General features: G+C 37.3%; 1 protein-coding gene across 1 annotated transcript in view; it reads right to left on the bottom strand.

The window, feature by feature from the left end:
• Positions 1–16,073, bottom strand: part of LOC114133838 (protein phosphatase 1 regulatory subunit 37) — a 42,791-nt gene extending 26,718 nt beyond the window's left edge. The window contains exons 1-3 of the mRNA XM_027999936.1: positions 15,769–16,073; positions 15,122–15,222; positions 2,924–2,969 (exon numbers count right to left, since the gene is read on the bottom strand). Of these exons, the coding sequence (XP_027855737.1) occupies positions 2,924–2,969; positions 15,122–15,222; positions 15,769–15,913 (292 nt within the window). The 5' untranslated portion in view covers positions 15,914–16,073. The remainder of the gene's footprint in view (positions 1–2,923; positions 2,970–15,121; positions 15,223–15,768) is intronic.
• Between the last annotated feature and the right edge of the window lie 700 nt (positions 16,074–16,773).

The following is a 16,773-nucleotide window of genomic DNA, read 5'->3' as shown; positions in this document are numbered from 1 at the left end:
AATATCAAAATGAAAAATGAAAAAGCACATCAAAGCCAAAAGATCATGTTTGAACTGATACTGTAACTACATCAAGCACTTCCAGTTTATTTTTCCTTACATGTCATTTTGTATTAGTGTACATGTCTGTTAAAGATAAAGTCACTAGATACATAGTAACACAGTGAGTACAAACATCCCAACATGTTGTATTGGACATAAGGAAAAGTTCTCAAACCTATGGAGAAAATACAAAAGAAGCAGATATTTTAGAAGTTCCTCCTGGATTTCTAGCCTTATTGAATCAAAGAAGCTCCTGAGATGAAATTCTGGTTTGGGCATTTGTATGTGGAGCCTGGATGCTTTTCCATATGCTTCATGTCTACTATCCTTTTGCATGTTTTTTCAGGGTGCTCCAGTTTCAAGTACAAGAATATTTTTTCTTCAGAAGTTGTTGCATTGTTACAAACTTGAAAGACTTTATTTTTATCTACTGCAGAATGGAGGCAATTTTTGAGGTCGGAATATTCATTTGTTTTGAGAACAGTTAGATGGTTCCACATTTTGGTGTTCTGATGGGATTGTGGAGTATCAGAGACCTTTGCTAATGACCATTTCATTCAGAATGAGAGATGGCTTGGTTTGTTGAGTGAGCACTCATAACCTTCACAGAAAAAAAATTAACTGAGTGATTATTTTGTCACTTTAATGTGAATATTTGGTTGTTAACTTTGTAATCTGATTATTGTTATTACTGAACCTTAATCTAAAGTTGTCCAAATCAAACTGTTACTAATCAGACAAATTTCTGTGACTTTAAAGTATTTTAGTTTCAGCTTCTTCTACTGTAGGTTAAATGTTATATTCACAGCTAAGAGAGAGGGATAATAATTATCATAACCATTTCCAGAGCACTCTTAACCCCCTCTGTTTTAACACTAATCACCTTACTGAAAGATGACAGAAGGAAGATAATAACATGGAGATCCTCGGATATCAGACGTGATCAGTGTGTGACAATAGAGATGCCCATTGTGACTTCACTTACACCTTCACCCTACTGTTAGGAAAGACCTGTTTTGAAAACATCATAAACAAACATGGAAACAGAAGTTTTTCTCTGGAAACACAGAACTACTGTGTGAGGAATACACCCTGGACAGGCCACCAGTCCATCGCAGTCTTTATACATCAATGTTAATAAAATAATATAATTCAAAATATATCACTGTTTTAGGGTTCAAAGAGTTTGACTAAGTTTTGACAAGCTCCAAGAAAAATACTTAGTGGAATTAAAGTTGTAAGTTGCTGTGGATGAAGATATTATCATAACACCAAAAAACAACCTGAATGTTGAGTCTTAGAACTGGGCTACATATAGGGTGCAGTGTTTATTATTGTGATGAGAGTATATCTGTCCCCGCGTAATCTGATTGGCTTTCAAGACTGTCCAAGAGGGTCTTATGCTGAGGCTAATGGCCCTTTTCACTAGCGCCTTGTGGTTTGACGGTTCAACTCTTCTCGAGACAGCTCAGGCACTTTTTTCTTACAATTGAGTAACAGCTCAAGTGGGTGTCATCGTTATATGGTGGGCAGACAAAGAGTCCAAAAACTTCCGCAAAGTGATCTGTACGGAACACAAAAATTGAGACATGGAAGCTTGGTCTTTGTCTTTTTGTCTGACTAAAAAAGGAAGAGAATCAGAAAAGATTGCAGGCGGAGAAGTGCAGGGGTGTGCGAGAATTCCTCGTCAGACTTCTGATGTCACGTTTTCAACCGGACTCGGCACGCTTACAACACCAGCGAGGTAGGCTCTAAACCATAGAGATGTTTATCGCCAAAAGGGGCCTTGAATCCCAATATTGGCGGTAGCATTATCAATCAATCAATCAATCAATCAATCAGCTTTATTGTCAATTCCTCTTACATGTCCAGACATACAAGGGAATCGAAATGACATTTCTCACTATCCCACAGTGATACAAGACAGGGCATTACTAACATTGAGTAACAATAAAAGACACAGTCTAACTAAAATTATCCTAAACAACTAATAAATAGATGTACAATAACTAGACATATAGCGTAAAAAGTTTTACAACTGAGAATGTATATGTATATATATAAGTATATGGAGATATACAGATAAAAAAAAGTGGCAGAAGTGCAGAGGGTTATTCTAGGGTGGCACCATCTTCTAGTGAGTAGGTGCTATCTGATATCAAATGGGAGAATCAGTCAAGGTTCTGAACCAGGCCTGGTCTTAAGAAGATGCTACACAGGTTGTGGTGAGGATGCAGGAGAGAGTCTCCGGTTAAAGCCTGGAGCAACATTTTGATGGAACACGCACCCCACAGTATGGCACAGTCTTCAGAAAAATCCTGATTGCAAAACACAGTTGGACCAATCCTTAATGAAACAACCAATAAAAAAAGCTAAAAAACAAAACTATGAGGGGGTCAAAATGATCTTTAAAAAAAACAAACAAACAAGAAAATGATGAACAATAAAACATAGAGCTAAACCGAGTTTAAACGGAACAAAACCCAAATCAGACTGTAAACATCCAACCCAAGAAAAAACATAACAAAACCAGACACAGAAATCACAAACCGTGACAAAAAAGGAGAATAATTAGAGCCCATGGAGTGCAGCAGAGGCACCATTCTGTTCTTGCCTCCACTAGGAGCTTTACTGGTAAATTTCCAGTCATAATCCGACAAGAAGCCATAAAAGTAAAGCAATCGTGTAGTTGTAACTGCATATGAGGCTTTGGTAATGGAGAACAAACTCCTTTCTTTCATATTTTACTTATTCATGTATTTCTTTTTTTTACATTTACATTTTTGTTCAAACATGTGAAACATTTTTAAAAGCAGTGAGTCTGTTGTGAATGTGACATAAAGTCATATTTAATGAAGACAGAGTGAGGCGCTCATCTTACCTTTGAGATCCAGACATTCAACGCTGCCTCCTCCACACACACCCTGCTGAGAAAGACGGGGAGAGGTGTGAGGAAGAGCTGTGAACACATACGATACACACACACACACACACAGAAATACTCCGTGCTCTCTTTCTGCACGGCCTTTTCCATCCACCGTGGCGGTTTGATCAGGGAGGCGCATTGGACGCCGGAGCATGAATTATGAATTTCACAAAGTTTACTGCCGCCGTCGATGCTGGTGACACGGCGTCCTAATTAACCAGTGTATAATAATTAGAAACAGCTGGTCATCAGTTGATGTGTTCATTTGCTGGAGCCAGTGTTCCACATACATCTAATTTGACTGCATCAATCACCGGAGGTGGCAGATTTGTGCGGTGGTGGAAAACACGCTGCTTTCTTTTTTTTTTTTTTTTTTTTACTGACAAGCAAAACAGGGTGACTGAGATCTTTAAAAAGCCTGTTTTACATAAACAAGAGCTTGTAAGATCATGTAGTATGTGTATGTTGCAAGCGGATGTGGATTTTTATAGCTGTAAGCTTGCAAATGGACATAGAAATTGTAGCTTTAAATAAGGATTGACTCTGTAAATGTAGCTCTAAGGTGATTTCTGAAGTCATCTTTAAAAAGTCTGAACACTTTGTGGAAGCTCCAGTAAGGCTCCACCAGGGGGCCCCATTAGTGTGCAAATTGCACTAATTGTTTTTTTTTTTTTTTAACTACACAGATTTTGCAGAACCTCTTTACAAATTTATGAATTAAAAGGTATCCTGTGTCTATTTCTTTGACAGGTCGGATTAAAAACTGCAAAGTGGCCTTGTTACCCCCTTAAATCCTAGATTTTTGACAGCTTCTCCCCTCTGGATACATTGCTGGATTATTTGCAACATGTTTTCTTTACATTCCCGATTACAAGTCCCTGTTCGTAAAGACACACCGACTATAAAAGGACTTGGAGGACAAAAGGATGGTGGCAGCAATGTTCTCTTGTTGAAATTAGACTGATCAATAGGACATAAACTGTTCTGTCTCTGTGTGTGTAATTGGTTGATGTGCCTGAATTTACCATAAAAAGATCAAGATGCACACACACTCACAAGCGGAGCGCATGCACAAGCTGCTTCCACTGTGACAGTTGGTGAAATTACTGATAAAAATATAACAAGCAGGATTTGTGAGGCAGGCTTGACAGTATTTACAATGTGCTTTTATTTAGAATGATTTTCTTCCATTTAAATTCTATAATAAAATTTTTAGGGGATCCCACCCCTCCTCCATTACTGCTGTGATTTTCGTCAAGGCAACAGTGACTGATCAAAGTACAAGGAAAGCAGTTGTAGGGAGGGAATACGTTTTCCGACTGTTCATGGAAAAAAACATTTTTTTTTTAAGGAAAACCTCATTATCCTTTCATTGCATCCTTCACTATCATATATATGTTTTTTAGGTTGTTTATTTATTTGTATAGTTTTATATTTATTATTTCATCGCAGGCTAATGTCACTGCGATTACCGTTTTAACAATAAATCTGGTTAATTTTTATAAAAGCAATTTGAATATAATACTTATTAATAATTAACAAATTAGGAGAAATGATCTAAAAGTAATAAGAATTTACCATATTCTTCTTCTTATTATTATTATTAAGGATATTTATTTATTTTATCAAGCAAATCTCATTGCAATATGCATTGTAAAAATAAAAAAAAGAACCAAAAAACAGGAAATGATTTGATCTTTTGATTCATTATTTAACTTATTTATGTTTGTTTGTTTTGTGTAAAAACTGGAGGCTGGTGTAACATATGCAGCAGTCTCTCGCAGCACATTGGAGGATTCTTTCTCTCCCTCTGCTGTCGTCGTCTTTTGACTTTAAAAGGGCAAAGCGAGTTCGTTCTGCTCCTATGCCGTATAACAAAACTGCAGAGTTTAAACTGTTTTTGAGAAAAGACCACGCCAACAGTCTGAAACAAAAAATCACACACATTTTCACCTGAAAAACTAATTATGTTACATATATTTTAATACATCTCATAATAAGAATAAAGGATGTTGACTTTTTTTTTCTTTTTGCTTTTTTGCATTTGAAACTTTTTTCCTGCACAAAATCAATAAATCTGAAATACTGTTCATTTAATAATAAATTAATCAATTACATAATAAGATCAAACTAAAATGTAAAACATATTTATGAAGGGTACACATATTTTAACAATTTAATTTTGATAATTTGTATGTTCTAAAATACCTATTGATGTTTTTTTCCCCATACATGAAAATGTTTTGCAGTTCAACTTTTTAAATATTTACAAAAAATAGAAAGAGTGTCCATTTTTTCTGCTTCATACAAAGACTAAAATAAAATTATATTAACTTCCTGTGGTAGCAGCCTCCTGTAGGTGGCGCTCTAGGCCACTGCCTTTCCTTCAGACCGCTTCGAGATACGTGAAATATGCTCTATGGAATCTGTTCGAAATAAGTTGCTTCTCAGGGAAGGTCTCTCACTTATAAGAAACATAAAACTTCTTTCTTCTTTTTACTGAAGAAACTCAACGGAGGTGAAAATCCTGCTGAGGTAATATCCATCATATTTGTCTTATTTTGTTCTATTATCACCTTGTTCAGCTGTGGGATTCCAGCATGAAGCTTCTTAAAAGAAATGTTGAGATTCTGACGCAATCCCTGTCCTGATTTTCTATTTCAGTAGTTAATCCACATTATCTTTAGAAGTCACCATGTCCAGCTTGGGAAGAAGTTGTGTTGATCACAAATCCAACAGACAGTAAGAAGGTGAACTTCATCTCACACACAGTGAAACATTTTCCTTCCCACAACGAGCAGGCGGCGGCTGTTTCTCATCTTAATGAATTTCTGAACTTGTTCGTACATTCCCTCTTTGCTGCCGAAAAAAAAAACAAGGCGTTGGCTGCCGAAGCAATTGATGTGTCAGGAGGGAGGAAGGACAAAATGGAGTGATAAAGGCGTTCACACACATTTCTCCACAAAGAGGGAAAAAAAAGAATCTGGATTCCAAATTCCGCTGCCACAGAAATCCTCTCTGGTGCCTCCACTCTGCCTCTCCGGATGGCTTTGTGCTAAAAAATGTTTGAGTTCACCAGTTTTCTCTTTTCTGTTTCTTTAATTAACTGACAGACACCATAAATAACTGATATATATTTATATGTTTTAGTGTATGACAGCTCTTCGGGGTTAAAAATCAGGCCCACACTGTTCCTTTCAGCATCTTTTCTGCACTGAAGGATAAATAATTTAAAACAACACAACCTTTTATCTCGCGCTCTTTGAAGGCGGCAAATTAAAAATGTAAATTGGGACCTAATTAATATGCAAATGTATTCATTTGCTGTTAACAATTAGCAATTAAAGCTGCAGTGTCTAGAAAGAGCTCAGACAAAATTAGTAAATTCATTTATCATTAAAAAAAAAGAGAGATCTAAAAGCAAACATAAAATTGTAATTGACTTTCAGAGCGTTTCCTTCTGTCTCAAGCTTTGTTCGTCCACCGTGTTTTTTTCATGTGTGATAGTGTGCGTTTAGCGACTTAATTAAAGCCACTTTGTGTCAAAGATACCGTCCCCTTAAATGGCTGATGTCAGGAATAATGTACACATCTGAGGATGAGGCAAGCACTCGAAGTGGAGATGTGTGTGTATATTGGGGTGAGTGTGTGTGTGTGAGATGTTTGAGCTGAATTTCAGATTCACTTCTGCAGTTTTCACGCTCTCCGTTGAAATCAGACGCAATGCTTCAGTATACACCATGTTTAATGGAGAAAAGAGAACGCAGCGGGGATGATCGGCACATTTCTGATTAGGAATAGAAATTATTCCAACATCAGGTCTGATCTGGATTCGACATGAAGAAGACTTGAGAACAAGCCTCCTCAGAAACGGTGACTCTGGAACATTCAGAGGGATGCAGGCTGCAGGTCTTCAATCGCAAACATGTTTCTTTGAGTTTTCTTTGATTTTGTCTGAGAAAAATTGGAATCTGAAACATTAATCTTTAAGCCACCAAATAATTACAATTTTAAGATATTGACAAGAAGGACTCTCCACAATCCTTTTTGTTGCTACAAATGAAAACTTTTTTCACAATAAATTACATTTAGAAAAGCAAAATAAAAAGAGCAATGGTAACATTTTGCTGCTCCATCCTAATCTGGTTTATTTCACCTTTAAGAGCAACATAAATAAATAAACAAACACCTCTCTACAAGCTGGCTTCCATTGCTTTTCTTCTTCTACGCTACTTTAGTAGTTCTTCTTTGATATATGTCTGACAGCACCAATTCTTTTGAAAAAATAGTTCAGAACGGATGAGGGAAGATTAACTTTTGAGGCTGAAAAATATCCAGAAATAGCTGATGTTCAATCTAGTCATCATAAGAACCACAGCAAGTTCCTTATCACAAGTCAGGGGACTTTCTGCATGGACATTGCATGTTCCCTTCGGTACTCCAGGTTCCTCCCACTGTCCAAAAAGATGAGAAGGATCTTGCTGCAGCAAACAGAAAGGGGTGGGGACGGACCACTGTCAGTCTCATACCTTATTTGGAAATGGCACCATTGCACTCCGGAAGTGAAGGGGGCGCTATTTTTTATATTATTCCCGATCTCCAGTTTTTATTTTCTTTTGACATCTGTGATATATCTTCACCTTTAGGAAGAAGTTGAACTCTCAGCATGTCTTTGAACTTGTCTCTTTTATTTACTTCAGCACAGCTCACAATTTTTAACAAATTCTGTAGCTTTCTGTGTACTTCTAAATCTGCTTCTTAGTCGCATTTTTCGGGCTTGCTGTTGCCTCTAGTGGCGTGGGGGTGGTAACACAACTAATATAAATACATTACTAAATCAGAATAGCACAACTCTTTATTATTTATTAATTGTTCATTTTCTTAAGGATGTAGAGCTAATTAAATGACCTAAACAAGACCTCAAAGTGGTTCCAGTTTCTCTCGATGGCCAACCTGTTGAAACTGAGGCAAATATTAAATATCTTGCGTCATTCCTGGACAGTCAGCTCAACTTTCCTGAAAACACTGACTATATTTTTAAGAAATTTTTTTCAGAGACTCTATCTTTTAAAGAAACCCAGTGAACTTGGGGTCACCCAACTAGAGATAGTGTAGAAGACAATGTTGACAATGTTAACTTTTCATCTCATCAGCTGGTTTGGTGACATGAGCTGCAGAATAACAGATAAAATTTTAAGAATACTTTGAATGGCAGGTAAAACACCTCTGTCTCAACTGCTTGCTGAAAAAACATAGAAGATGGCAAGAAATTTCAGCAGAGAGAATTCATCCTCTATTCATCAGTTTGAACCTCTGAGCTCATGAAGGCATTATTGTTTCCCTCTGGTGCCTAAGAACATTGATTACAAGTCATTTATTGACAGTGCAATAATCATTTTTAACCAAACTAAATGATAACATTTACCTGTAACATGCTAAGTGGTTTACTCGATGTACAAATTGTTGATATTGTGATTCTATGAATGTGTTTTATTTTATAGTTTTAGTGTCGAAGGAATTTCCACCTAGATAGACTAAATAGTTTCATCTTATTTTTTTTTCTATATAAGACTCTACCAACAAAAAATCTCTCAGAATAACATATATGGCACCACATAAGCAAAAATATGAAGTTTTGCATGTTGTATCTGTTTAACAATCCTAGTTGTAACAACCACATTTGTTATTCTTCTGTGAACCTAATTCATTTGATAGTTATTGACTTTTGCTTCAGTTTCTTATGTATACATTGTAAATGGTATTTTTATCGTAGTTGATCATGTTTGTTTTTCATGTCTCATTTAATTTATTCCTCCTACAATTGATGGAGATATATAGATGTTAGTTATAATATATAAAGGTCTTGTTTATGTCATTTAATTAGCTCTACATCCTTAAGAAAATGAAAAAATGTGGTGTTTTATAATTTATCCTCCACGGTGCCAGTAAAGCTGGAATTAATAGCAAATAATAAAGACTTTGTGGTATTCTCATTTAGTAAATTATATTAGTTGTGTTACCACCTCCACACCACTAGAGGCAGTAGTAGACCCAAAAAGATGCAACCAAAGAGAAGATTTAGAAGCGCACAGAAAGCTACAATTCTAAAAACTGTGAGCTGCGCTGAAGTAAATAAAAGAGACAAGTTCAAATACATGCTGAGAGTGAAACTCTTTCCTAAAGATGTAGATATATCACAGATTTCAAAAGAAAATAAAAACGGGAAAACCTGGATAATATAGGAAATAGAAAACTCACTTCCGGAGTGCAATGGTCCCATTTCCAAATAAGGTATGAGACTGACAGCGGTCCGTCCCCGCCCCTTTCCGTTTACTTAAGAGAGGTGTACTTGTAAAAGATGACTGTGATTAATTGGTCCATCCAAATTGTCCTTTGATGTGATTTTGAAAGTGTATGTTGTGTCTCTGTGTTGCCATGTGATGGACTGGCAGGTTTTTCAGCGTGTACCTTGCCTCTTTCGCAATGACTTCTAGAGGTAAACATCAGCACTCCTGCAGCCCTGCATGGACAGTAGGCAATGCTACCTGCTGGAGTAACTGGAGTATACACCCCCAAGGTATACACAAAGACTGCTGGATTGCACCCTTTGGTGGTGTGCAGTTCATTGGCAGCCTCTTATAGTGCTGATAAAATACTAAAAACACCTAACAGTGTTTCTTTCTAAAAGGAAAAGAGGCTGAAGAATGTGACGAGGTCAGAGAAAGAGCTCAGAGATGATACCTGTGGCCAGGAGGATCCTATTTTGTTTGAAGTGCAGCAGAATCATGAGTGCTTTCACACTCAAATGAGGTTCTCTAAATTTGTCTTGATTTGAACAAACATGGGTTACGGAGAGTAAGGGGTGGTCTTAATTTGGTATAATGACACAGGTATAAATATTTTGGCAGGGCACTTTCAGTGTGCACATTTCATGCTAATGCATTCAGGAAAATCTTTCTGTTTTTGTGCCATTCAATTCTTTCTGCATGCGACCATTTTTTATTTTTAGTGACATCATGTTGAGACTAAAATATCCCCTTTTTTATGTCTGAAAGGATTTACTCTGGAATAAAAATTGGACAGCTGACTATAAAATCCATCTCCATTCGGTGACTTTAAATCTGCAACCGGGTGATTAGCAGATCATTTACATGAGCTGACAGATGTGTTTTTGTTAAAATGTGGTCATTGTGGTGCCGAAGCCTCTACACTCACCGAGTCCAGGCCTGTAATATTATCCCACTTACAAAAGCTCTCATATTCCACTCAGTCAGGCGTGGAAATTCAATTCGCCCTAATAGTGCCCCACCAATAGTGCATCACACATGCCTTTTACTTTAACTGCAACTGTTCCCAATTCAATTAGGCGCAGAGCATGTAAAGTAGAGTCTTTTACACATAGAGAAGGTTTTATCCTTTTTTCTCCCCCCAGTTCAGCACGCTGGTTCCCAGATGGCGTTTAGGGAAATTGTGTGACGCTGGAACGGCTGCGGAGGTTGTGTGTTTTAAATAAAGCACGGCTGTGAATACATGCGGCCTGTGGTGATGTTCATCCCGACTTGAACTCCCTGCTTCTCCTTCAGCCATGATCGTCGTTTCAAATGTGCCACTAAGTGCCCCGTTATTGCCGCCTCGGCCTGTAATGAGAGGAGTGACATATGTCCGGTCCTCCTGCTGCTTCCTGATAACATGGATACCGGGAACTCTCATCCACCTCCTCCTCCCTCCACCTCTCCGGGCTTTTATTTTGCTGCTAACAACCAGCTAGGAAAATAGTGCAGCACTTACTTAGTGACATTTACCTCGACTATTCCACACGAGGGAGGGGTGCCGCAATAACAATCAGCATGCATTTAATTTAAAAGGAAAAAACTCCAGCCTTTGGAATCACACAGGCAGAAAGGGGTTGGTTGGGGTGTGGGGGGCAGTGTGAGGGGAGATGCTTTCTGTGTGTGTTTGTGTGTGAGAAGACTTCCGCAGTGCAACATTAATGCTAATCAACAGAGCTGAGAAAGCAGCAGTGGTCTGTAAAAACAGATTTTCTCTTGTCTTTTCATTTCTGGAGGGATTCTCGTTCTTTTCCCTCCCCCAATCCTCCCATCCTTCGTCCTCAGAGGGATTTATCCCAGGAAAATACAATTTCAGGGAATTGAATTTGACCCTGATTTAAAGGCAGACATCTACTCATAAATATAGTGTGGTCTTTTTTTTTTTTTTTGAAACCGTTGGCAGTGGGATAAATAATGAAAGTTAAGTTGTGGTAATTGATTCCTCCTCAGTCCACTCAACTGAATAATCTGCAAGGGAAACAAGCACTAAGCTGTTCATTAGAAGATTTGCCAACATGCAACTAATTCTAAGCTTATTCTCCAAACATCATGGAAAGAATACAAACTCACACTTAAAGCTTCCTAATCTGGAATCCGTTTGTAACTGCGGGTTGGAAGATACTTCTCAGGAAGCATGTTGAAATTAAAACTGTGAGTCAGCCTGTCGGTTTAACTCGAGTAAATGGGAAACAGCTGATTGTTTTGTTCTTATTGTTTATAATTTACTGAATTACTAAACAGAGTGCTGTTTAGTAAACTTTTCAGTGTATTGCATTTACTGAAGTGTTAGCTAGCAACATGAATTGGGAGTATTTTTCCTCAGCGATAATCTTTGTCATTCATTTCTGGGGGTAAAATTACACCTTTCACCAGCTTGATCTAAATAATGTTTAATATCCATTATTTCCCTGAACCAATCTGAATATGCCCGAATAACACAGGAAAAAGCTTGACAGGAGTAAAACATTAGACTTCATGTTCAAATGATGGACCAGAGGGTTGTCTGGCATTTAACTTGTATCAGATCTCCAAGGGTTCTGATAGTTCTCATCCAAAAGTAATGAATCCCTGGACATCGTCATGCAACACGCACAAAGCAACCCCAGAGGCAGAGCAAGCGTTAAGTGTACAGTGCCAGAACAACAAGATGCCCAATTCTTGGTGGAAGAAGGGCTCTGTGAGCAAATTTTAAGAGTAGATATTGTAGATTTGGATTGTTTTGGCACAAACAAAACTAAAAACACAAACAGTCTTCAAATCCCCCATCTGTTCCATATTGAAAAACTCTTTGTTCCAATCTTACATTCCAGATAGGTGACTACCGTTGGGAAATTATCATAACTGTGATAAGCAATGCAGCCATCAGCGCTTTTAGTCCAGCTCAAGATGCTCACCAAAGAGGCTTTACAGATGGGGTAAAAGAAAAGAGTAAGGGTATCAGTGCTAAACTGAGGTAAATGTGTTTTGTTTTCCTTTTTGTCCAGCACCAACTCAAAATTGTGTGTTTTTAAAAAGAAAGGAAAAAATACTCCAACTGATGCACCGCTTAACATCAAGCATTAATCTCTGGGAGGGAAGATTTTATCTTGACTAATGATCTACAACAAAATAGAAAAACATTAAAAAAACTGAACATGACATATTGTTCTTCTGATGACAAACTAAGTCTAAAGTGAGCTTGATTTGATTTTTTACAGAAAGGTCAGGCCATTAGGTTTGAGGGTTTCAGATACATCTTACAAAAACTTGAATTTGCAGTGGTGGGTGGATGGATTATTGTGATTATTACAAGGAACCCACATATTAATTTTTCTTCTCTAACTTTTCAGCATCTTGGCTTCCATCGGTTAAACCCGTCAGCATCCTTTATACTGACAAGTTGATAAGTTTTATTACAAATGTACGAAGTGGGAATTCACAAACTTTTTCTGTGAGACTTTAGAGAAGTTTCTGTTTTCAGAAGTGATCTGGAGTTATTGCAGAAACTCTGACCTTTACTGTTGTAATTGAAGCAGCTCCTGAAGTGTTTAAAACATTCCTCCGTTAAGCTCCTTCTTCATTCAGAAGCCGTCGTTTAGAGCCGGTTTGATCGGCCTAATTACTTTTTTAATCACAGAGACCGGCACTCGAGTTCACACAGTGAAATCAGAGTCAAAGCAGGGCGGCCTCCACCCCCTCTGGCTCTAACCTAATATTGTTTACCACTCTTATAAAGATGTCACCAGCAGCAGCACTGTTTTATCCACTTACAGCATTTCAAAGAAGTGCAGAGGGCCTTGTGGGTTCTTAAAAAGCTTTAAATAGTCTTCAGCGCTGATCCTCCGGGGGATCGCCGCACGCCTTAAAAGACCTAATTTAATAAATTTGCTCTTTAGGCGTTCTTCTTTTCGATTTGCATCGTCTTATTACAGATTCATTCACATGCTAGCCTTTTTTTAGGTCTAAATATCTCCCCTCTTTGTGAATGTTTAAACATACATATTTTTACTGTTTCAGGAAGACCACCTACATTTGTTTTCAATGCAGCAGGGTTCATTAGCACCTCGGCCTCTGTATGCCTAATGTTAGCATGGCTACGGCTCTAATTTCCCACAAATAATTCCCCTTGATCTTCAGTAAAATTTATGCAGCAGTGGAGAGGTGGAGAGCAGTGATTTAACATGGTAGGTTAGAATAAAGTGAATATGTACATAAAATGAATAATAAATGGCAAAGAATGTCTCAAGAAACTGGAGGGAAAAAGAGAGTGTTGCGTATGTGAATAAAGAATATTAGTAAAGAAAGAGTGAAACTGAGTTTACACAAGCAAAAAAAATCTCCTGCACACTATGGAAACGGGAAACTATGGCATTTGGGATCCCACATTCTGAGATTAATTAAATCTTCATCTGGTATAAATCAATTTCAAGTGATGGAGATGATAAAAAGACTGAAACCGCAAATTCTTCTTCTTTGTCAATAAAAGGACATTTTAAAGTTTCTTTAAAAATTCCATTAGAAATGTTATTTCTAATGGTAACCACTCCACTTTTTCATAAAATAATCAGGATCTTCAAAGGACTATACACATCCTTCGTCTCCTGCTTATCCAACATCAAAAGTTTGGATAAACTCAGACATAAGTAACACTCTTTAGCTTCTTTGGTGTTCAAACCAAGAGGAATTTAAACTCTCTGCGGTCAGTTCTGAATCTTCATCACATTTTTCGAAAGTCTACTATATGCATTGATTTTCTGTATGTAAAATTATTGTAAGGATGCCTCTATTGGTTTCCATAAGAAAACAAACAACAACAAAACACTTATATAGCTGCAGCTAAACACTACTCTCAGAATCCTGACCAACACAAGCAAAATAATGCAATTTTTTCATCCTTTTTTTGTTTTTCAACACCCAAACATACTGAACTAAATGGAGTAAACTTAGCAATGCACTTACTTTGTATGGAAATGAGTATTTTCTTATAAAAAGTAAGGTTTAGAATTTTCTCTTTTATATTAAGTCCAAAAAACAGATTTTTCACATTATGAAAATGTTTGTAAACTAACCTGACTCACTCTGCTAGAACTAAATGATTTACATTATGCAACAACATATATTCATACTCGACTTGCCTGTAAAGTGTTTCTCTACCTCTGTGAATCTTAAAATCCTTTTAGTTTTAATCAAAGCTGTAGCCTACATTTGGCTGTGACAGGCTTGACTTGTGCTGGGTTATAGTGTTCCTATTGATCTGTTTTTGGAGAACTGTAATGTCGTTGCATGTTGCAGTTATTTTATGTGCAAAGTTGCTGATGCTGCTTGGAAGCAAATGTACATTTTCGTTAAACCAATATTTCACTCCGAAGCTTTGTCTCTGACAATGAGCATCAAAAGCCGCTATATGGTGAAGGCTGTTGAGCTTCATGGCCACCATCACGCCATCAAATATTACCAAATGTCAATAAGATCATGTTGTGGAAGACACATATGAGCTTCTGGAGCTTTTACACATTTACAAGACAGTGACCAGATTCTGCTTCCTTGGTTACTTTTGAAAAACAGGTTATCTTAAAAGAATGTCTGTCAACCTGGGTATAAATCTGTATGCTCCATACAGCAAATTGACAAAACTCATTTTTTGATAGGGATGCTTGCTTTGATGAGGATGAGTGAATCAATGCATTTGATTAGCAGTGTTTGATTGGTACTCTCCCTTTTAAATATTATTGAAGATTGAGGATGGAATTAGCTTTTGTTGCATGGGCTTTACATTGGAGTTCATTTTGAATACTCACAGTTTCACTAATGCAAACATTTACACAAAAGACATTATGCAACACACCTGGAGTTGCTGGATGATGGTCTCTCTGGGTTGGACCTGGTGTTTACTGCAGCTCTGCTGATAAGCTCCAATTACATCCATTAGGGTGATACAGCTATCATCTAAAACAATAAAAAAATCGTTTTTTATATATATATCTCAAGTCATCTAAAATAACTCAAATGAGCCAAAAAGAAACATTTATAGGTTCTGCCATAAAATACTTGTACAAAGTTCAACTTAAATGAAAACCTCACTGTTTTCGCCCTCCACTGGGGTTCCACAGAGCTATATACTCGGGCCTTGTTTTTTTTTTAATTATGCATTAAGTTCTTCCACTTAAATTGCTTCACATGTCACTGCTATAAAACCAATGTGTGCATAATTCCTACTAGATCAAATCATGGCTTCATCTTGCAAATTCAAATTTTGTCTTTCTAAGAAATTCACATATGTGGAAAGATCACAGCTGATCAGTACTGTTTGTCTTTTCTCATGGCTACTTCTCCCTCTTTGACCAGGTAGCTTCACAGAACTATTACCACACTTCATGGCTACTTTTTTAGTAAGCTGAGTGTCCTTTAATTGCAACAAAGTACACAGTAATCATCTGTTCAGTCCACCTGCAACTGTAATTCAACTAAATGTGCAGTTAAACAGCAGCTCACCTGTTCTGCCTGCATCCTCTGCAAAGCCGGACACTATCTGTTCATCAGGAGGGAACGACACATGTTTCCCCGTTTTCTTTCTCTTTTTCCGGTTTCTGTCTGGATTCTCTGTGCAGTCCTCCCCACTATCACTGCAGCGCGTCATCACAGCAAGATGGGTAAAAAAAACCAAACAAAAAAAAAAAACGTGTAGTCAGTTTAGCTCAGTCAATGTATGACCAAGATGTGGGAAAGGAAAGTGAAGTTTTCCTGATTTAAAAGAGGAAGGGGAAGAAACAGGGGCCCACTTCCAGCTGCTCGCCCTGCTAGATGGCACCTGGAAACAATGCACTGAAGAACCAATATCTTATTCATGAGTTGTGCTCCAGGTTGCAGGTGATATTCAATATGTTTGTATCAAATGACACATTCAAAACACATAAGACTTGCAACATTTACATTGCTATTTAAATGCAGAATTCGCAACAACATTCAGGAGATGGGCTGCAAAGGTGAAGGATTTTTTTCCCCATTTCATTATGAGAAAAGCATCACACACACTGATGATGTCTTTTGATTTTCCACAAAGAACACTGAACTGAAACTCCTCTGATCTCAGAATTGCGTGCTCTAAGGGTAGCCATTTCTCATCTTTTACTGCTTCAGTAGTATCCTTGTGTTCTATATTTTATTTTAGACGGCATCAAATACTAAGGGAAACATAAACTAAAGAGGTTAATTTGAACAAGGAAAGGAATTTGAAAAAAATATGGTAATTTCAGTAAGTGGCCCAAGGTATCAGAATCACGTGTTCTTTCAAATGAAGTAAATCCATAAAACATGTTAGTCTGTTATTTTATTTTAAAATGAACTTTATACAAAATCTTTGACTATCCCGTAAAATAACACCTTTTCAACTAAGCTTAAGCCGTCAGCTAAATGGATTCACATTTGACTCTTGAATACTTACAGAGGAGTATAACTCATGGCTGACTAGTTGACAAAAAGGTAGGCCATTCGGCTGCA

This window comes from Xiphophorus couchianus, chromosome 19 (genome assembly GCF_001444195.1).
Source record: "Xiphophorus couchianus chromosome 19, X_couchianus-1.0, whole genome shotgun sequence".
Taxonomy (NCBI): domain Eukaryota; kingdom Metazoa; phylum Chordata; class Actinopteri; order Cyprinodontiformes; family Poeciliidae; genus Xiphophorus; species Xiphophorus couchianus.
The sequence above is the reverse complement of the archived record's forward strand: the minus strand, read 5'-3'. Positions and strand labels throughout refer to the sequence as shown.